Source organism: Ruditapes philippinarum, unplaced genomic scaffold (assembly GCF_026571515.1).
Source record: "Ruditapes philippinarum isolate M1 unplaced genomic scaffold, ASM2657151v2 ctg57_1_1_1_1, whole genome shotgun sequence".
In the NCBI taxonomy this organism is placed as follows: Eukaryota; Metazoa; Mollusca; class Bivalvia; order Venerida; family Veneridae; genus Ruditapes; species Ruditapes philippinarum.
In genome coordinates, this window is record NW_026855294.1 from 129,434 (window position 1) to 151,727 (window position 22,294).

At 32.7% G+C, this 22,294-nt stretch overlaps 1 protein-coding gene across 2 annotated transcripts; it reads left to right on the forward strand.

Annotated features, from left to right (window-relative positions):
• The first annotated feature begins 1,497 nt into the window (after positions 1-1,497).
• Positions 1,498-18,219, forward strand: LOC132742794 (chloride channel protein C-like). Of its 2 annotated transcripts, XM_060731271.1 has the most exons (19): positions 1,498-1,584; positions 3,567-3,794; positions 4,367-4,509; positions 5,075-5,204; positions 5,751-5,831; positions 7,002-7,177; positions 7,692-7,784; positions 8,437-8,680; positions 9,549-9,743; positions 10,141-10,229; positions 10,736-10,866; positions 11,036-11,207; positions 11,744-11,915; positions 12,574-12,740; positions 13,364-13,393; positions 14,212-14,391; positions 15,055-15,163; positions 15,767-15,862; positions 16,375-18,219. In XM_060731271.1, exons 2-19 carry the CDS (start codon positions 3,594-3,596, stop codon positions 16,630-16,632), a joined length of 2,667 nt encoding a protein of 888 aa, XP_060587254.1. In that variant the 5' UTR covers positions 1,498-1,584; positions 3,567-3,593; the 3' UTR covers positions 16,633-18,219. The 2 variants fall into 2 exon arrangements, with proteins under 2 accessions (XP_060587254.1, XP_060587255.1); XM_060731272.1 differs by lacking the exon at positions 13,364-13,393.
• The last annotated feature ends 4,075 nt before the right edge of the window (positions 18,220-22,294 follow it).

Sequence of the window (22,294 nt, forward strand, 5' to 3'; positions counted from 1 at the left end):
TATTTCCAAAGTGAAAGGGGCATAACTCTGCCAAAAATCATTGAACCATGACCAAATTCGAACTTGACCTGTATTTTCTCACGACATATCTATATGTAAAATTTGAGTTGAATGTGTTGTACTGTTGGGGAGAAAATGAACGGAAACTGAAAATTTCATATTATTTTCAAAGTAAAAGGGGCATAACTCTGCCAAAAATCATCGAACCATGACCAAATTCAAACTTGACCTGTATTTTCTCATGCCATATCCATATGTCAAGTTTGAGTTGAATGTGTTGTACCACTGGGGAGATAATGAACAGAAACTGAAAATTTCATATTATTTTAAAGTAAAAGGGGCATAACTCTGCCAAAAATCATCAAACCATGACCAAATTCGAACTTGACCTGTATTTTCTCATGACATATCCATATGTCAAATTTGAGTTGAATGTGTGCAACCGTTACTAAGATAATGAACGGAAACTGATGATGACGGAATGACAGAATGACGGAAGGACGGAATGACGGAAGGACGGAATGACGGAAGGACGGAACAGGGTAACACTATATGCCCCGGCCATTACATGGCGGGGGCATAATAAATTATATTGCAAAGTTGCAAACATATATATGACGCACCGGTTAACAAATTTATGTCCGATTTTCAAATGTCCTGGAGTTCTTGTGAAAACTCTGGAGATATCCTAGAGTTCTTATGATAACTTTTGTTACTGCCAGTGTTTTACTTGCGGCAAAATTACAGCACGTTTTGTATTATTCAATAAGATGAAAAGCAGCTAGTACGCACATCGTTTGCACAAAAATGAGGATATATATAATATTGCTTTTGAGTATATTTTAGTTCAAGAGATATATTATTTCTTATCCTCGTTTCTTGTGCATTGTATCATTTTATAGTATTTTTGCTGACGTATACTTCGTAGACTGGAAAGGTAACTGCAACAGTACGGACCACACTGGGGGGGGGGGGCGGACCACACTGGGGGGGGGGGGGGGGCGGGAACAAAAACAAAAAACAACCACAACAACAAAGACAAGAAAACAGGTAATTTCAGCAAGTCTTCTAGGTAAGGTTATCTGGTAGATTTAATTCTGATTTAACAAACCCTCACCTATTAGGTGATTGAAATTATGTTTTGTATCGTTATTTACATTTTACTCTACACAACGAGTCTGAAACCGGTTATTATTTAATGATATTTTAGTAATCGATTTAATCATGGAGCTTCATACATTGTATTTTCTGTAATCTTTCTCTGATTAAATAAATGTACCAAATAATTTGAATGTTTCATATTATGAGCCAGACATAACCGAGATTCATATATGAGCCGTTAGCGGAGATTCGTAGGCCAACACAGAATCACTTCAGATATAGATTTTAAATATGCTTTAATCATTTATTAATGTTAACTAATGGTTTAAAATACGTTTCATGTGGTTATTTAAAAAAGGGTTGGAATATTTATAAACTGGAACGAATTGTCAGTGGTGCGAAACTTTATCAAACATGAAATATCACATGACTACAAAATGGCGGACATCTAACACATAACTATTAGTAATTAAGGTTAAAAAGGTAATCTTCTAATTTTATTTTGATCTTATCAAAATGAAACAACAATTCACTCTTTATTGTTTTAAACGCAACAAATTCTTGTCGATATAAATTATTGTCTTTGTTTTGATAAATTTACTCGTTTAACTTAAACTTTAAGAGGTGGGAAGTTTAGGAAATTCTAGTTTTGCTTTCTGCCTATTCTGGGACCAAAAATATACAAAATATATATTTTTTGTACAAGGTTGCTTTGAACCTTGTAACAGGGTGGGAAAAATGTGCAGCATGACCAGAACTCGAACCCGAGACCCTCGGAATACTGTACTGCGCATCAACCAACTGAGTTATCTGCCGGCATAGGGCTACATAGGGCTACATACAGTACACTTACTCCTCTGCGATTGTAGATCGTCCCCGAATTTCTCAGGGTTACAAAGCAATGTTTATTAACCTTTTCCCTGATATAGACGTGTTTTAACGGCTTTTTGCCCCCCCCCCCCCCCCTTTTTTGAGGTCGCAAACAGTGAAAAATGTCCTATCTAGGCCCCATACACTGTTTTTCGTTCGCTTTTCGTTCGAGGAATGTTGTTAATAAAAGTGACCACTTTTTCGGCGCCGCCCCCCTTCAAAATGTTACATCAGGGGGTTGTCAGAAGGGGATGTGCCCCCTTCTGTTTGGGGGGTTTGAAGGGGGGCATTAGTCCCCCTCATCACCAAGAAAATTTTGGACATGTGACCTGTAGGCTAAAAATGGCCTCAGGTCAATTTTAGGGTAACTAGAAACCGACACTGAAAAGCCATTTACTCTATCTCAATTCTTTGAAAAGTTGCAAGACTTTGAAATCAGTTTTGATGGGAAAAAACAATGCAAAATAGTGATTTTTGGCACTTTTGAGACGTCCCCCCATTGCCATGGTAACAGGAAATTTACAATTGAGCATGCTGTTACAGAGGCTATGGTCTAGTCAACATTTGTGCCAAGTTTCGTCAGTATTGAAGCATTTTTCATAGTTTCATAGCAGTTTGAACTTGTTACAGGAGGCTTTTCAATGAAAACGGCCATTTTTCGCAATATGCTCATGGGGTAAAAGGTTAAACTCCTAGCTATATCCAGTCACAGTCGCCAGTTGGGCACCAAATGTAATAAGGAAGGAAAATGTGCAGCCTGACTAGGACTCGAACCCGAGACCCTCTGAATAGCATACTGCCTCTCTGTCCTGTCCCCTAAATAGTGAACAGTTCTGAATCGTGACAACATGATAAAAAGAATGTATATTATTGCAACTAGCTTTTCTATTTTATCTTGATGTAATTTGGTTTTTGTCCATAACAATAAAAAATGAGAAATATAAGCCACCTGATGTAAGTTTTTAACATTCTTTTTGTGATAAGATTGTCTTGATGCTAATATGAAAGTTGGCATAGCCTGCATGTGTATGTCTTTGAACAGAGAAGTCAGATAAAAAAATTATTTTTATTATACATTTTTAGTTTTAAAGGTGTTATTCTATATTTCTATCATCTATGCGTGCTTTCCATATTTGATTTGAACAGCTTTTCTATTACTTTTCATCCAAAAAGTTGCTATTGTTCCTTTGTTGGAATAACTTGCAGATTATCATTGAGTTACATTTAAATGGTGGTGACCATGAACAAAAAAAGACACTAACTGATAGAAAACTTTTTTTATTTATGTTTTATTTAAATTCCTTTAAATATGCATTTGACTTTTTGTAGTCTATATCCTGACAAGCCAAAGCAGGGGCACTTTGACTTCCTTATAATATGTATCAATATATTCATTTTTTGATAGGAAGTTGCTAGTATTTAAGAGCCCATTATGCTAGCCTTTACACACTGAATACACAAGTTGTAGGTGATTTTTTCAGTAAAGAATAAGTAAATGATGAAGTCAATAACTTTTGAGAGACAAATGACTATGAAACTGAGATGTATGTAATTGTTTATGAGTATGAAGATTGAAAATATAATGTAAATTTTAGTTAAAATATGACCATGCATGGACTGTAATGGCAGATGAGTATATCCGATTGGCCAGTGAAAATTCAACAATGGACGGAGACACGATAACAACGACAGTGAGAGGTACGTCAGCGGGTGTGACTAACAGAACCAAGAAGATAATGAGTAAAACAGGCACCATGACCGATGAGATCGTCGATGATAGTATACGGTATCATACTGATGATGAATACAGCTTTCTTGCTGCAGTAAGATATATTTGATATTTTCACTGCATTTCTTTTTCTGAAAAGTTTTAGACCTATTTCAACATACATGTATTTTAATTGAATTATTCAGATTAATTTGCATTTAGAAGTGACACTGGCTATACCCTTGAGTTTCTTTTCTTGACTACTTGCAAAGACTTGCCAGAATTTATGTCAGTTAAAGCTAAAACAGTAAAAGTAAAAGTGTTTTTCTTTATTTTGAGACTATTAATAGATATGTAAAAGAATAGGAAAGAAATAATGATCATTTTGAAAATTAAAGAATATCTGCATATTGGTTCTGAGTAAATTTAGGTAAGATGACAACATTTATTTAAAAAGGCTATTGAAAATATCTTTACAGATTGGGTATTTTGCCTTTAAAGATAAATCAATCACTTGTGTCATTAAAAGTGATTGTAAACTTTTTCAGGTGTTTTCAGAAGGTTTGTATTTTAGGATTGATTGTTCTTTGGATATGGTTTCATTTGCAATATATAAACAACTTTTGCAGACCTAATAACAAATGGACAAAGTACTTAGTGAAACTAAATTATGTGTAATTTTACTAGGGAAGAGATTTTGAGTCAATGAACACAACTCACAAGTACACTGATCAAGAAAGATTGACTCTAGCAGCTTACGAGAGTTTAGATTATCTCCCCTCACATAGTGATATCTACAAGAAATGGATCAAACATCAGAAAGTATCAAGGTACAATCAACATTTAATACATATTTATAATTATGTACCCCTTGTGGCTGAGGGGTTGCCTTCAAGGGTTGAGGCATAAGAATTGCAGCCACTGTTTATCTCTGCATGATCGTCAGAGGCAACTAAATTGGATATGCATCTCTTTGCTCTAGCAGGTGAGGTGGTTTTGACCCCTGGTGTTGCTTTGAGTTTGTAACACCTGGGGTATGCCAAAATCATCTTTTCTGTTTCAGCATCATATGACTTAAATTGTGTTGGTGCTCATAAGATCCAAACAAACTAATACATATATGTGGGAGGGGGATTGTAGAAGGTATTAGCCTTCTTTCTGTCCCAACATTGCCTGTCCTTGTAGTGGTGTTGTTTTGGTGCTATAATTAAAGTTGATTTTCCAATGCACAATTAAAACAGTGTAATTTAGAAGGGATTTATCATTTTTATGTGAACTGTCCCTTTGAATAATATGAATACAATTCATATTTCATTATCTCACCTTTTAGTGACAAGTTAGATTAAACAAAGCTTGTTGACTTTCGTATGACGACAGATCTTTTGTTTTGTTTAGTTACCAATTAGAGGTTTGGGCACTGATGGGCTTGATTGGATTTACCATTGGTGTCATAGGATTCTTACTTCATCAGCTGATTGAGAAAATAGCTGATGTTAAATGGGAGATAACTCAGAAATATATTGAGGTATTTTTATTTTGATTTATATTTCTTACTAAATTTTGTTTTTAAGTACTATATTTATTCGCTTAATACGACATCTTCCCTATCATTCTAGGGAATTGAACTTGACACCATTTTGGCACTTTACAAAATACTGAAGAAAATATGAGTCAGTGCAAAATACTGCTGATAAAACTGTAAAATATAACCTGTCTAATAGATGAGTAAATATGGCATATGAAAAAAAATCAATTTTGACTTATAGCAATAGGCCAAGATGTGGTGATGAATTATTTAATGGCGAAATACAGTTTATATCACTCATTGTAAATCTCTAGTTGTAGTAAATATACAGTTTTCCATGAATTGAAAGGGGGATGGGGGGAATGTTTTTTTAAATTGATTATGGAATAAGCCATATTTGCAGATAAAAAAAAAATTATCTTACATTTGCTAAACACCTGAGTTAGAATATTCAAAATATCTCACTTCTCTTAAGATAATGATATGGAAAACATTTACTCAAAAAATACCATCTTCTTAATGTTCTATTTGTCTTTATATTTACAGGATAATGATTTTGGTTTGGCATGTTTGTTTGCCACTGGGTACAGTGTAGCATTTATCATATTCAGCGCTGGTATTGTTATTGTAAGTATTTGTTCTACCTTCATTTAACCTCTTAAAGGGACTCCACTGAAATTTTGACACACTCCACTGAAATTTTGACATCGCAGGACTGGAAATCTTTTTTTCAAGATTAACATTACATTTGCTGTTAGTCTAGACTATCAACATTTGAGTAAAATTTCAAATTATTACTCATTAGTTCACTCTGTTTTTCCGGAATAATTATTCTAATTGTTAGTAATGAACCAAACCGAACCCAAATCGGGCTAAGAAAAGGACAAAAATATGATTTTCTATTTATTTCTAAAATTATATTTCTTAATTATCTTTGCATATCTTTTTGTTTCGAGTGCTCCAACTCATTTATGTAAGAAATTCAAATTTTATGTCTTTAGGCTTATAGACCTCAGTGGAGTCCCTTTAATGGCTGGTTTTATGTAATGGTTTAGCTCATCTTTGAATTTGGATCAGTCCATTCACAGTTTATGGGATTTCAGTATGGAAATACAAAAAATGAAGCTACAGACAGAATAAAACTTGGCCAGACTGTAAAGATGTCCTGGTTATCTCAGCTCTATTCTAGTGGCAAAATGCTTATGACTAAGTTCCATCGCAGGTTACAATGATAAATACTGATTTTGTAATGGAATGTTCCTGTTTACTAATCAGGATTGTATGTTTTGAATTTACATATAAGTTCAAAACATTTCCCATTACCATGCTAAAAATGTATAAAAGAACTTGAATGTATTGGTAAAAACAGTTCTTGTTGATTTAAATAGAATACGTCTGAATTTTTTTAAAACATATCAATTGATTTATTTTTAGCATCTATTTTATTTATTTTTGGCCTCACTGTTAATCTATTTTCAGTTTTACTATTAATTTATTTTTTGGAATCACTGTTTATTTATTTTCAGCACCAATACTGGTTTATTTTTAGCATTGCTTCTTAATCTATTTTTAGTATTCTACTATTGATTTACTTTTTGGTATCACTATTAATCTATTTTTACTTCTACTATTGATTTATTTTTTGGAATCACAGTTCACTGTTAATCTATTTTCAGCATCAATATTTATTTTTAGCATCTTTATAATGTATTTTTAGCATGCCTTTTTGGCATCACTGTAATTTAATTTTAGCATCACTGTAATCTATATTTAGCATCACTGTTAATATATTTGCAGTATCTCCGTCCTTGTGCTGGAGGGTCAGGCATTCCAGAGATCACTGGTTTTCTGAACGGCACAAATGTCCGTCATATCTTTAACATTAAAACCATGGTTGTAAAATTCTTCTCATGTGTCACATGTGTCGGGTGTGGTCTGCCGGTTGGACCAGAGGGGCCCATGATCCATTTAGGGTAAGATATATAGTAATCAGAATGTGTTCTTCCTGTTGTAATTATGTTGATTGTAAATGATTTTCCCCTGGTTTGAAATTTAGAATAGTCCATTGGTAGCTTTGGGGATTTCATCTTTACTTTCAGTGACCTGTATATCAGCTTTATTAGTGATCAATGATTTAGCTTTTTTCATTGCCAATAATTGAGCTTTTTTCAGTGGCCAGTATTTAGTTTTTTATGGACCAGTCATTTAACATTTCTTCAGCCTCCAGTAATTGGGCTTCTTTAAGTGGCCAGAAATTGACCCTTTTTAGTAATCAGTAATTGCGCTTTTTAGGTTGCTTTAAGATTGAGTTACATGTTACACATGTAGTTAGGTTTAAAAGTAAAAGTTTTAAATTTTCAAAGACCATAAACCTTCGTTACCTCAGTATTTGCTTTTAATTCAAATGGAACATTTAACAAGCTGATGATTTGTATAATTACAATGTTTTAGACATTTTTACAATAAATAAAGTACTTAATTTTGCAGGGCACTTGTTGGAGCTGGTTTGAGTCAGTTCAAGTCAGAGACATTGGGTATAAAATTACCCATCTTGGAGAAATTCAGAACATCGGAAGCTAGGTTAGTGCCTTCTTGAAAATTGACAAATTGTTGAAAAAGTAGTATTTTCCATTAACATCTGTGTATGCATAAGGATGTAAAAGATGCATTAGCACTATCCTTGCATAAAAGTGTATGTCTAGATTGGTGATTTCACCTTTCATTATCTGTATTTTATTTTAATAAAATGAAAATTTTGCCATGCTTTCCATGTGCTTGTGGAATATATTTTGACAGACATGTTTTGATAATAAGACTATAGGGGCCATCATTGCATTCAACTGTTTTTACATTGTGCCCTGAGTCATGCATATTGAAAACATGGCATATGGTCCTGAGGATCTATCCGTTAATGCATGTTTTTCTTTTCCATTAATGTAGACCTGCATGAGTAGTTTTTATGCAAGAATATCTTTTATTTAGGTGTTTGTTTGTTTTTTTACATTGATATCATTGACTTTTTAGGAAATTTGTAGAAATTAGAATGTTAATAATTGGAAAGTAATTCAACCTGTTGTTATTATTAATTTAATTGTTGTCTTTTAGAACTTTAACTTTTTGCGACAGATATGTTTATGATCAAAGCTATATTTAATTTATAGTTTGTATAAAATTTCACATGTAATTTAAAATTAAGAATCATGATTTAGTGTGATTCATATATTTTTTCCAGGAGAAACTTTGTATCAGCGGGTGCTGCTGCGGGTGTGGCCTCTGCTTTCGGTGCCCCGGTGGGTGGGTTATTATTCTCGATGGAGGAAGTGTCATCATTCTGGACAGTGACCTTATCGTGGCAGATCTTCTTTTGTTGTATAGTGTCCACATTCACAACAGATTTATTCAACTCTGCTTTCATGGATTTTAACTATACAGGCAGCTTTGGAAAGTTCAAAACTAACAGATATATTTTGTTTGAGGTAGGAATGCATTGATTTTAAAGGTAATTGTCAGTATTGAAATGAAATGAATAGCCTCAAAAAGTCACAATAAGTTTAACTTCTTTTTCAGTAGAGTTTTTAATTTGTGAATGGCAGTAATAGGAATATGGTCTGTTAACATTAAAGGTTTGATTTTGAGTACGGCAATACAATACATGAGTTAATAAGCAAATTATATTAATATTGAGCCTGACTATTCTAAGAATAGGGAGAGCTATTGTACTCACCTCGGCATAACAATTGGTTAAGTTTTGCAATTTTAACGTCACATAATTTTTTTCTGTGATTGACTTAACATGATGAGCAAAGGTTAAAAAAATCTATGTTACCTTTTTACAGAGTTATGCCTCTTTTCTTACTGTCGAGCTTCAGGAATAGTAGAGTGCACTGTCTTACGGAGAGCTTTTGTTTCTCAAAATAAGAGATTATGTGGCTATGTTTTTCAAGTTGCTAACCAAAATTCATTTCTCCCCCTTACCACCTTGGAGTCAAATCCTCGCAAGGGTTCATTCATGCATGGAAGCTTTCAATTCAGCTTTTGAAAAGTTAAATGTTCTGCCATAAATAATTTCCTATTATATTTTGTGTGCTATTTTATGTAAAAAATATATCAAGTTTTCAGAACATGCGAAAAAAACAGAGAGTGATAAAGGTAATATCATACTGATGAAATATTGTATTTCATCATCAAATAGATATGATATTTTTACAACTTGACATAGTTGAGGATGTAGGTGTAGTACTGCACATTAGGAGATAAGCAATAAATAAGTCATACATTATCTATCTCACAGATGAAATCTTGTATCTCATTGTTAAATATGAAATATATTTTAATATTTCACAGATCGACCAAGGAGTGGATGTAAACATTGTTATGTTTCTACCTACATTAATAATAGGAATAATTGGAGGACTTCTAGGGGCAGCATTCACCATTCTAAACCTGAAAATTACCAGGTTTAGAAAAACTATACTGTACAAAGTGAAGAAAGATTGGGCACAAAAACTGATCAAGTTGATAGAACCGTGCCTTATTATGGTAAGTTAAATTAGACTTTCCTCTTTCATAATTACTTATTACATTATTCATCCTTCAGTTTAGCAAACCTTTTTTGTTTGTTTGTTTGATTGGGTTTTATGTCACATTGACATAGTATAGGTCATATGCAGATGATCCAGCTTTACTAGTGGAGGAAGACCTGAAGGGCAGGTTGCCCTTCTGTGAATTTTTTTAGCCACAAACAGACACTGACGTTCTGTAAGCTAGCTGGAAAGCTTCCTCACATGAAAGATTCCAAAATTCTTGTTGGACTTCGAAACCACTGGGATGAGGGGCAAGTGGTTTGATGTAAACAACCTTAACCACTTGGCCCTGGATGCCCCCTCCTCCACCCCCTCCAAGAAAAGTTATATTTAATGTTTATTTTGTTTTTTAGATAATAGTAACCATCTTTTCAATACTCATACCAGCTGCCTTTAGTTGTACACAGTTTACCTGCATAGAGGGGCAGACAGGGGATATTGTGTAAGTTGATTTCTTCCTAGAACCAAAAAAAAAAAAAAAAAATCAGTGTAGATTATCCAATGCATATGTACTAATTAGAGGTAAATTTTTATGTTAGTAAACATTTACAAATTTTGTACATGTAAATAAAAGGTGTTTGTTAACCTTTTAATGCGATTGCTATAACATTAAATAATTTGGTTATTTCTTAAGTTTAAATATAAATTTACCTCATAATTTTGTTAGTTTGTATAAATTAAATGATAGGAGTGCAAATCTAGTAGTAATTTACCTATGCCAACTGTATAGCGCGGACCATCCTGCATATCCAGGCAGGGTGATCGGTCTCTGTACAGTTGCCTGTTTTACTTTATTTTGAAATTTTGAACCAATCTCCCCATGCCAACAATGTACAGTTTTCAAAGTTCCAAAAATTACAAATACACTATACAGAAAAAGTCGCCATTTTAAGGGTTGATCTGATAGTTGTTTGTTGTCGGATATTTGTTTGTTGTTTCTATTTATAGAAAGGGCTGTTTCAATGACACAAGGAACACCTTGCATGTAGACGAGTATGTAGTAAGATACACATGTCCCCAGGGTACTGTCTGGAAAACCTCAAATACTACAATGCTTACAAATGGAACTTACAATGAAGGTTTGAACTTTTGACAACCTCTTAAAGAAAAAAGTAGAAATTTATCTTAATTTGATAAAACGGTAGATGAGATTGATAATTTTTTGTTTTTTAAACCCCCACAAAATGAAGTATGTAAAGTACACACATGTTATATTTGATTTATCTATGTTGATGTACAAATTTTCAGTGGCGTCCTTGTTATTTGGTACACTAGAAGATGCTGTGACGTTCTTGTTTTCTCGTGACACACATCTGGAGTTTAACTACCCAGCATTGTTTTCTGTCTTGCCATTTTATTTCATCGCTGTGTCATGGGCATGTAGTACTGCTGTAGCATGTGGAGCGCTGGTTCCTATGTTGTAAGTACCACTTTAATCTAAATTACATATAATGCCGATTTAAGTGTATAAGTAGACCCCCGACTTATAGATTATCAGTCTTAGAGGTGAGTAAATATGATATACATGTATATTTCTTTATGCTCATATGAGGACATGAGTTTATGATTTTTATCGTATTTGGAAAAGCAGTTCTATTATTGGTTTTTGTTAGTTTGAAATAGTTATTGATGTATTTAAAACATATATATCTCAAAATTCATTAAACTATTATTAATTAAAAGATTTTGTATGCTGACTTTTGTTTTTAATGAACACTTCTTGTTCAGTTCTATTTTAACTTGTATTAGCTGTAAAAGACATTCTAAACAGTTTCCAGTGATTTTCTTGCTTATATAACAGACTCGATAAAGGGCCTCTTCCCGATTGAAATTTTCTTTAAAATATAATCTGACTTTACTTGTTAAGACCATTAATAAAGAAATTATTTTGAAACAATGCAGATGTATGAATGATATATTTTACGAAATCTTTGTAATCCATGTATCATTTTTCAGAATGGTTGGTGCAATATATGGTCGTATTGTTGGTCGAATGATGGTGACCATGTTTGGAGTGCATCAGATGGGGTACTGGGAATGGATGGATCCTGGAGCGTTCGCTCTCATTGGAGCTGCTTCATTCTTCGGTGGTGTGACCAGGCTCACACTGGCGACCACTGTCATCATGGTACATAGATAATTATTGATATACAAATGTACTAAAACATACTTTCAAGCTATATAATTGCATGAATAAAATGGAGCTTTAGTCCTTCATCAGTAAAAACAATAAATTGAGTCATATTTTAAGTTATTTATGGATATGTTACTGATGAGTTTATATTATTAATAAGGTTCTTACATTCTAGCAGGTATCTTATCCCTGGTTTCTTTATATATCACCAATATGACTATGATAACTAGCTATTTAGTTAGCTTAGGGATGGTCTGTGGTTCTACAATTGCCTGAAGGAGTACCTTATTGCCTTTGAGAGGCCTCTTACAGTCTTCCTTCACAAAAGGTTCTTTTTGAATGTGGCCATATAATGTGTAAATCTGAATGGTTTCTATATAATGCAATGTGATGTTTCTATATTGATGTAAAGCCAAATATGACTTTGAAATGAAATATGTGGTTGACTGGCAGCATGGCCAAGTGGTTAACATTTTGGACTAGAAGTCCAAGGATCACTAGCCATGTGGGTTCAAACCCATTGAGGCAAGCTGTTGTTTCCTTGAGCAAGAAACTTACACTGATTGCTTATTGTCTTCTACACAAATTGAACTAAAATATAAATTCGGTATTAACCAAATGTGATATCGACCAATGAAATTGTATTTTACAGATGGAGTTAACCAATGATGTTCAAGTACTCTTACCTGTCATGGTGGCAGTTATGGTTGCTAAGTGGGTGGGGGATTTCTTCACACATCCAATTTACCATGCTCTATTGGAATTAAAATGTATACCTTTCCTGGATCCAGAACCCAGAGTTACAATTGATAAGAAAATGTAAGTTTTATACAGCAATCCTATAGTTGGGAATAATTTATTCACTAAAACATAAATAAAATGAACATATACACAGATTGCATGAATTCTTTGCATTATAAAATATAATTATGTATGTTTTGAACATAAAACTTTGTGATAATTTCACATTGCTTTGGTAGAGACTTTGTAAAAATATGCACACAGTACACTATTAATTCAGTTTTCTTTAAACAAGAATATCGGTCAGTTTAAAACAGAGGCTTGAACAATTTGTTTCTTTGTGAACTTAAAATGTTGAATAACGGTATGGAAGAGGGGTGGTCTAGTAGCTAAGGAGTGTCTGCCTCTCAACCAAGGATGTTGGGTTTGAGCCCTACTTGGGTCACAATTGTTTGTCTTATATGAAATCAGTACTGGTTAGTTCCAGGAAGTGAACTTGTAAGCTTCAAGCTTTTGTCACATTTGAACTACTTTCATCACATTTTAACTACTTTCATCACATTTGAACTACTTACATCACATTTGAACTAAAAGTAGATACATTTAAACTAAGGATAAATGGCTATGCTTTCATACATAAATGCAAAATTCATACAAATATGCCCTAAGTTTTAATTGATATTTATTTCTAAATAAACTAGGTTAGGAGAAGAAAAAGGAGGTTTTGTTAGGTTTGTGTTAAATGCTTTTTAAATAAATGCATTCCTTTTTATACATGTTTTAAAATCCTGCTGTTTCCTCAAATTTTCCCTGAAAAAATTTCATCATACTGAAAAATGGTTTGAAAATATTCTTTCCATTTGCTTTTTGTTGCTTTTTCATATTCAAATATAATATACAAAAATACATATGTAATCTGATGAAAACGTAATTTTTGCTTGCCAATCAGTGCCTTTAACCTATTCCTGCTTTTTGAAATTTTATAATATGAATACTGTACATGCTGTATAGACTAATGAAAATTTTGTTAATTAATATTTGCGTTTCAAGTAATATCATTGACTTTAAAAGTCAAGTACATGTACTAACTGGTAGACAAGAGTTCAGGTGTAATTTTGTGTATTTTTTAAGTACAAGCTGGCACTTGAGTAGAATGTTATTTATAGTGTATGCTTATTGAGGATCCATCAGCCTGGCCTGATAAGGCACAAAAAGCAGCTTTCGCTGTTGAGTACGCACAGACCCAGGACATGATTTAAAGAGAGCACAAAGTGACATGATTTACCTCCATGCAATTTCCATGGACTATTAGCCAAATATATGAATTTTGAGCAGAAAGTAGGTCACTGTAGCCAGTGTTTTCCACAATGTGCACATGTTTAATGAAATTAAGACTCTTTAATGAGTTTATATTTTATAAGGACTCACATTGGACGTATCAAACAAATATTAATAGAGCAAGCCTGTGATGAGCTGTATAATGTTAAAGGCTGAACATTTTTTTTATGAACGGTTTGCAATATACAGAAATAGATTTTCAATTTTTCAGGGTAAATTTAGAGTTATTCCAGGCATGTGACATTATGTCACATCCTGTGATTACCATTAAGACGCAGGAATATGTTCGAACCCTTGCGGAACTGATGCATGATACAACTCATGGAGGATTTCCTGTTATAAAGAAAGGCGGTACAGACGAGGAACAACATTTCTACGGAATGATAACAAGGTTTGTCTATTCTATATTCTTACTAACATTTTGTTAATAGTTCACTCTATATAACTATGAGAAAAATAAAAAGCCATTGTAAGAAAATATGGCCCTTTTTGTAATAATGATGAATAATAGATAATAGATTTACTGGTATATTTTTATATTTGTATACAGACATGCATGCAATTGGCATGAAGAGGTGACTGTTGTTTAAGTGATTATTGAATGAAACTCTTCAGATAACTTGTATCTTAAGCATGGACATGTAACATGAATATTATGGTATTACAAAGGATTTGTTAAATAATGAAAAATGTTATCAAATGGTGTCAGATTTTTTTTTATTGGTTAGAAGGTAGATACTTGTACTTACCACATTTATTGCTCTCACTGACTAGACATTATCAAATGTGGACCAGAGGCCCATCTTATCAACAATCGTACAACTTTGGAATTCTTATCGAAGAATTTTGATCTATGATGGTCATACACTCCATCTTAAGACCGTCTTATTAACACGATCGACATCAGTGCAAAGTGACCGTACTTTTAGCTTCCCAATATGTACATATATATACTTGTGATATTGAAACCCCTTAATATAACAATAGACATTTCCAGATTCAAAGCTGGACAAATCCATTACACAAATTTAGGGATGTTATGTTGTAATTTCAGGTTAGAATTGACTGTGATACTGATGAACGAGGATTTGTTTTTCCCGATGTCCGAGTTAGACCAGCATTACACATCTCCGGATGAACCGACATGGATCGAGTTTGATCAGGTAAGTTGCTTTGCTCTGAACTGTGTGGCGAACCCATATGACATTTGGACAAAGTACACTGTGGAAAATTATAAAATTAGCTACAGAGTATTGAACTTTCAAGTCAACTTGCAGTCTGCAATCTAGCCTGGCTAAACACTGCACTGTCGGTTGCTGAAAATAAGTACTTGGGATTTTGAAATACTTGAAGTAAACATTCGTCGATTAAGATTTCTAAGCTCGACAATTCGATCACATAGAGGTAAGAGAGTGAGGGAAATTTATGGTAATACTCACTTCTTTCATAAGATAAGAATTGTAAGAGAGAGTCTTAGATTTTGTTATATTTGAGGTAGGAAATATACTTAGATGTTAATGCTCATTTGACTAAGTGATTTAGGCGACTAAGTAACTTTAACAGCCTACAGTGCAGACCAAAATCAGACGTCACAAATATGCGGACTGATGGTTTACGTTTGTACAAGGTTAAGTTGCCCAGTATAATGGTTGAAAGTGCTACCGAAAATATTGAAAATTTGGAGTTTGTTATTTCTTAAATATTATTTTTTTATCTATTTTATATTGTATTTTCAGTTGAACATATATTTTATATTGTATTTTCAGTTGAATATACATAAAGTTCCAAATCCTGAGGTAGTAGTTGATAAATTAGAGCGATATCTTAGAGATCCAAAGTACAAGGACCTAGTCATAGATTTGGTAAATATGTTTTCATATTTCAATATTTTTATGTACATCACAATTGGACGATGTGTCTTATATTAAAGTTATCCTCTTTGAAACCTCATAAGTCATTGGGACCATAATTATAGGTCACTTTGCAAGATTCATATCTGTAGCATGGATTTTGAATGAAATATTTCATCTTTAGAATAGATGTTATCTGGTACTCGTCAAATGTGGGTTTTTCCCAGCTAATCTCTAGGTACAACCTAATTTTTACCGTTATAGCTTCACGTTGCAAAACCCATCACAATATATTAGTCAGCCTGTTGCGCTTATTTTCAAAGCTGTAACTGTAAAAGTTTGTTTGTACCTATAGATTAGCTGGGAAAAACCCAATGTTCTTAATTCTGGAGTTAGTCTATTCTTACTTTATTCAGGCTATTTTTTTTTAAATCAAGCGCCAAGAAAAGTCAAACATATTCATCAACTGAAAGATTTTGTTCTTTTTAATCTTCAAATTATAAATTATTTTCTGTAATTTTCAGAATCCATATATAAACCAGTCAGCTCTGGCAATACCAGAGAAGTTTTCATTAAAGCGTACATATGTGATATTCCGTACGCTCGGTCTACGTCATCTAGCTGTGATAGATAATACAAACATTCTTAAAGGTTTAATTACCAGGAAGGACCTCATGGGCTTCAGCCTGCAGGAGAGGCTCTCTAATAGACTACTTAAGGATCACACCCTAAACGGCAGGGTGGAGATGTCCAATGTAGCCAGTAGCTCAAATCTAGTGTGATCATAGAAAATCTAAATATTTTTATAGATTTTGTAATTAGAAATGGGACCATTGTCTTTTAGTGTAATATTGAAAATATTTGATATTAAATAGGTTTACATATTTAAGATATCATTTTATATGAAAATAATCAAAAGCTTGTGACATTTTTCATGGAGGCATCATTATGAAACACCCTCATAGGGTCAAGTCTTTCGTTAAGTTTTTTTCCCATGTATAAGTGTATTATTATTTTATTTATTTTCCATTTTCCTATATGATTTTATCAAAACTTTACTGTCATTGCCTGTTTTTAATGTAAATCGTCCTTATTCCAAAACAGTTTTTAATTTTAAAGCTCCCTGAATTTTTTATTTGAGCTTAAATATAGTTACTGGTTAGTTGTTCCATTTGTACATACTTCTCTCTGTTACACTTCCTTACTAATTCTCATTATTGACTGACACCACTCATATTCAGTGTATTGTTCAGTTATATATGGAACTTTACCCTTTTGCACAATATTCAGGGCAATTGGAACAACGTCAAGGTCAATGAGACTATAAATAGATTTTCTTATTTTTTCCTCAAAGTGAAGCATCTTGGGAGAGCATTCATGACTGTTACCAAGATTTTTGATAGACTTTACAAAAACTAAGGTTCTTATATCTAATCACATGATGGTTAATGAATAGTGTTCATATACATGTGTATGTCTTTGAAAAGTTTACAAAAACATTGTTGTTATTTGTTTCCTAGCATAGATTTTGATAGTTTTCTAGTACAAATTCAGTATTTTGAAAATGATTCTTGCTGATTTATTTTCCCTACATTCAAATTTAAGGACAGATAACTCAAAAATGGGAACAGTGACCCCTTCACATGTTTCTGTTATCATATTCTATCAACATGCCAAGTTAAAAGAAATTCTTTTGAACAATTTTGATTTTGCCTCTATGTCTGTATGAAAACTCCCAAAATCGCCATTAATGTTAATGGTATTTCATTTTGTTGTAACTTTCCAGTTTTAAAGTCCATTGTTAATATGAGGGATTTTGATAAGAAAATGTTTGAATTGAGCAGTCAATAGTATTAAGTCTTGTCAAACTGCAATGATATCATTAGTAATAAGTATTAAGTCTTGTCAAACTGCACAGATATCATTAGTAATAATGATTATTTAGCAGGTTTATATGACCCTGTGTAATAATTGAAAGCTTATATGACCAGAGTCACCAGGTGGAGGTTATATAGAAAAAAATTAAGCTTATATGAATGGAGTCACTATGTTCAGGTTATATAGCAAAATTGTAGACTTAAATGACCTGAGTCGCTAGGTGGAGGTTATATAGGAAAATTGTAAGCTTATATGACCTGAGTCACTAGTTGGAGGTTATATAGCAAACAGCCTGTTATATACAGCCATATAACCAACCTGTCAAATATCTTTGTAGTGAATTAATAATACATTTAGGTTAAAAATTATAGTTTATTGATAAATCAAAAGTAGCCGTGTATATGGATTACATAGACATCACAATTACCAAATGAAAATGGAAGTTAAAAAAGTGCAGTATTATATATTCACCTTGAACCTATGTGGCTAAGTACATTATAGAATATGTCAGTACTTCAAATATAACATGCATGTATTCACAAAAGATTATTGTTTTACTGATAACTGAAATATCTTGTGTTCCATAGGTCTATGTCACATGGGTCTATATCACATAAGTTTATGCCACATAGGTCTTTGTCACAATGCATGTCTGTGTAAAATATGTATATAGTCACATAGGTCTATGTTAAATAGGTCTATGTCACAGAGGTCTATGTGACAAGTAAATTCTGTGGAAGATGGTGAAGTTTACATGTGACAATATATAAAAGCAGATGTTTATTGCTACGAGGGTTGATCAATATATTCATGGACACTATTAATAACTTAATAATTATTCAAGATATTATAAAGATTTTTTGCTATTTAGGAGAATAATTTAAAACTATTCAAATATATTGTGATTTTTTTAAAAACAAATCTCATTTTGTTCATTATATGTATCGCCATAGCAGCCCTATACCGTACAACCGCCGCAGCTCAAAAAAAGTTATATTTACCATTTTGAAATACTTATTGTATCTGGAACAAAAAAAGTGTCTTATTCGTTAGTTTATAAGTGACACATACACTTCTGTGAGGGTAGAGAAGAACTTCAGGATGATAAGAGATGCGGCAGACCAATTAAAACTTGTTGCGATGCGAACGTTATGCGAGTGAAATTGAAGGCAGAGTTTAAGTGACACAAGTTAACCGGGTTCCATGATTTGCAGTCCATAGCATTGTCTGTGTTGCGTTCATTTGATACTTCATTGTATAAAAACATTTTCAGTTGGTGGGTACACAGGCATGAACGATGTGTAGAAGTTGGTGCTGCATTGTTTTTGAGAAGATGTAACGCCGACGTCACGACGTAACGTTAGTTGCAAATGAGCTGCGGCGATCAGCTTTACATGTATTTCTGAAAACTGTCATTTCGGATAAAATATATGGATTATTTCTCTGAAACTTACGCATCAAATTGATAAATAATTGAATAAATGTCAAATATAATTATATTAACTTTCCTTCCCAAAAAAAACAATTTATGGAGTGTGTCCACGAATTTATTGATCAACCCTCGTATATAGTAGGAAGTATAGATTTTAAATGGAGAAAATATGGTTTTCATGATATCATTGCCTATTTTTTTTCAGTGTGACATCATTAACAAATAGGTACAAACTGAATGTTTAAGACTATACATTTTTACCATACCTTATATGACCTATATTAGGTAATGTTTTTCATAATTTGCATTGTTAAAGAGTGAAATTTTATTTGGAAACCATGACATAAAACATTAAATATACTCATATTTTAGAATGTTTATCAAAAGTGTGAGACCCTAAGGTCAAATATATGCTGACAGTGAATTGATTAATATGTATACACCCATTTTTCTTTGCATATTTGAATAATTAATTAAGCATACTTTTGTTTGCAAAATGTTATAAAAAATTATAAAATACATGCATAAGAAAGTTAAAATTTAGAAATTGTTTGTAAACTGAGTTATTGATCCCCAACTGCTTGCTGGTCCTTGATATGTAGATGGGCACCTGGCCTTATCCCCTTCCAGTAAAGCTAGAGACTTCATATTCTTCTAGTCAAGTGGAAAACTCACAATTTAACATTAAGCTAAAACCTATGTCCAAAATTTAACATTTTGCAGGGTAATTGCTGTGGGTAAACCCAGACTGTGGCCATGGCCTCTGACTATTAAATATGATTTAACCCTGGGAAAGGCCTGGAATATGATTATCCCAAAGGGAGTGGCTGTGATCTATGACTATTGGATATGATTTAACCCCTCCCCCCCTCTCTCTGGGAGTGGCCATGACCTTTGATTATTAAATAGGCTTTAACCCCAGGAAGTGGCAATTCTGTTTGATTACTAAATATGCTCTACTCCAGGGAGTAACAATGATCTCTGATTATAAAAAGTATGATTAACCCGAGGAAGCAACAATGAAATTTTTAAATATAATTTACCTTGGGCATACAATGTACATGCCAATATTTTAAGAAGGCTTATGAAGATTTCTTTCAAGAAGGGAGTGGGATCATTTGGATCAGCAGGCAAATTGTTTAAAAATTCACAGAGAGTGGCCATGTTCTCTGAATTTTTAATATGATTTACAATGATCTCTTTTGACATAATATAACTTGCATTAATCAAAATTTATTTTAAGATATATTTGCTTCAGACATATAAGACAATTTGCGACAGACAAATCGTTCTCTTTTTTTCTGCTGATTTTTCATTTGAATTTGTATATAAAAACCAATGAGACTAATTAATGCTCAAAATGTTTTGGGTCCAAAATATTATTTTGTAAAAAATGTTAACATAGTTTGAAGCTGCATACCTCCAGATGCATAAAAAATTATCAACTAGATCAATCTTTAAAAGAAAAATGAGCCGCATCATGACAAAACCAACATAGTGGGTTTGCGACAAGCATGGATCCAGACCAGCCTGCGCCTCCACGCAGTCTAATCAGGATCCATGCTGTTCGCTTACCAACTCTATTACAAGTAGAGAAACTGATAGGGAACAACATGGATCCAGATCAGACTGCGCGGAGGCACAGGCTGGTCTGGATCCATGCTGGCCGCAAACCCACTATGTAGGTTTTGTCGTGACGCGTCTCAAATGGTTGAAAATTTTAAGAAATTTATAGATAATATTTTCCACACCAATGAATGACCAATGCCAGTTTTGGTTTGGGTAGCTAGGTTGGTAGATAGGTGAGAAAAATGTTTGCAATGTATTTTTGTGTCCCCTCTTTTTTTATTGAAGATAATTATTATTTATATCTGAATAAAAGGTGAATGCTTAGCATCTGTTTTAAGTTTAGAACCTAAGTTTATTTTAAATATATATTCCAGTTTGTATAATTACAATGCAAATACATGAGATAATAAAAACGTACAATGAATGCACTTCTCATTGATAGACACTGCTTCTGTTGATATTTAGTAAAAAGAATTTTTTGTTATTTTATTTTATGTATTTAATTTTTTTTTTTTTGGAGGGGGGGGGGTTAAAAAAATTGTTTACTGTGATTCCTGTGGATAGGTTATAGGAAGGGAAACAAACAATACTTGTATTTCACTTTAAGCCTTATTAAAAGACTTAAGGTCTATTCTGACACTTTCTCAATAGATATATAGTAGTTAGGACTATCTTACATCTTAAATCATTTTATATGTTCACGTGATCGTAGATCTATTTCTAATATTGTTAACAAACACTTCTATTGAAAAAAATATTATAGCAGAAATATGGAGGTGTGCAACTTTAAAAGTGTGTACATTTTGTATTATGAAATTGTTTTATTATATTTATTTTTAGATGTTTTTGCCTGTATTTAAAACCTTTTGTTAGATAACTTGTCATTTTATCTTACCCCTATTTATTAATATAGTATGTCCAAAATAGTTCTTGCCAGTTTTATGCTTAAATGAGATTTTTAGAATATCAAAATAAATGTATAATTTGCAACAATATCAATTATGTAAAAAATTCATGGACCAGAATTGATTTCAGTTTTATATTATTTTTGAAAGACCTGTATTGTACAAAATATATGAACAAATAAATGCTAAGTTGAATTGACAAACACATTTCAAAATTCCTTCCATTTATGTCATATTATGATTTATTCCTTCCATTTTTGTCATATCATATTTTGTTAGTTTACTTTTACATTTGTTTAACTAAAATACTTTAAGCAACAATACTCATTTTTTGTGCTAGTTCTAATAGGTGTTTTTCCCCTATAAAAATATACATTTTTATTAGTGTTTTCCCTAAGTATAATGTGCCCCACTAACATATTTTAATCATGCGTAAAACAATTGTTTCAATGATGGGTAAATGATGATGATAATGATTTTAAGTAACTGTTGGTGTTTTTACTTGTTTTTGGTTTTGTCATTAAATATATTTTGCCAGAGTAAGTGTGCTTTGTGTTGTTTTTTGTTGGATTTTTTCCCTTCAATTTTCCAGTCCAATTGAGTGAAATACTTTGATTTGGTTTAATTTTTCCTCTTTGATCAGCTGGAGATGAAAGGAAA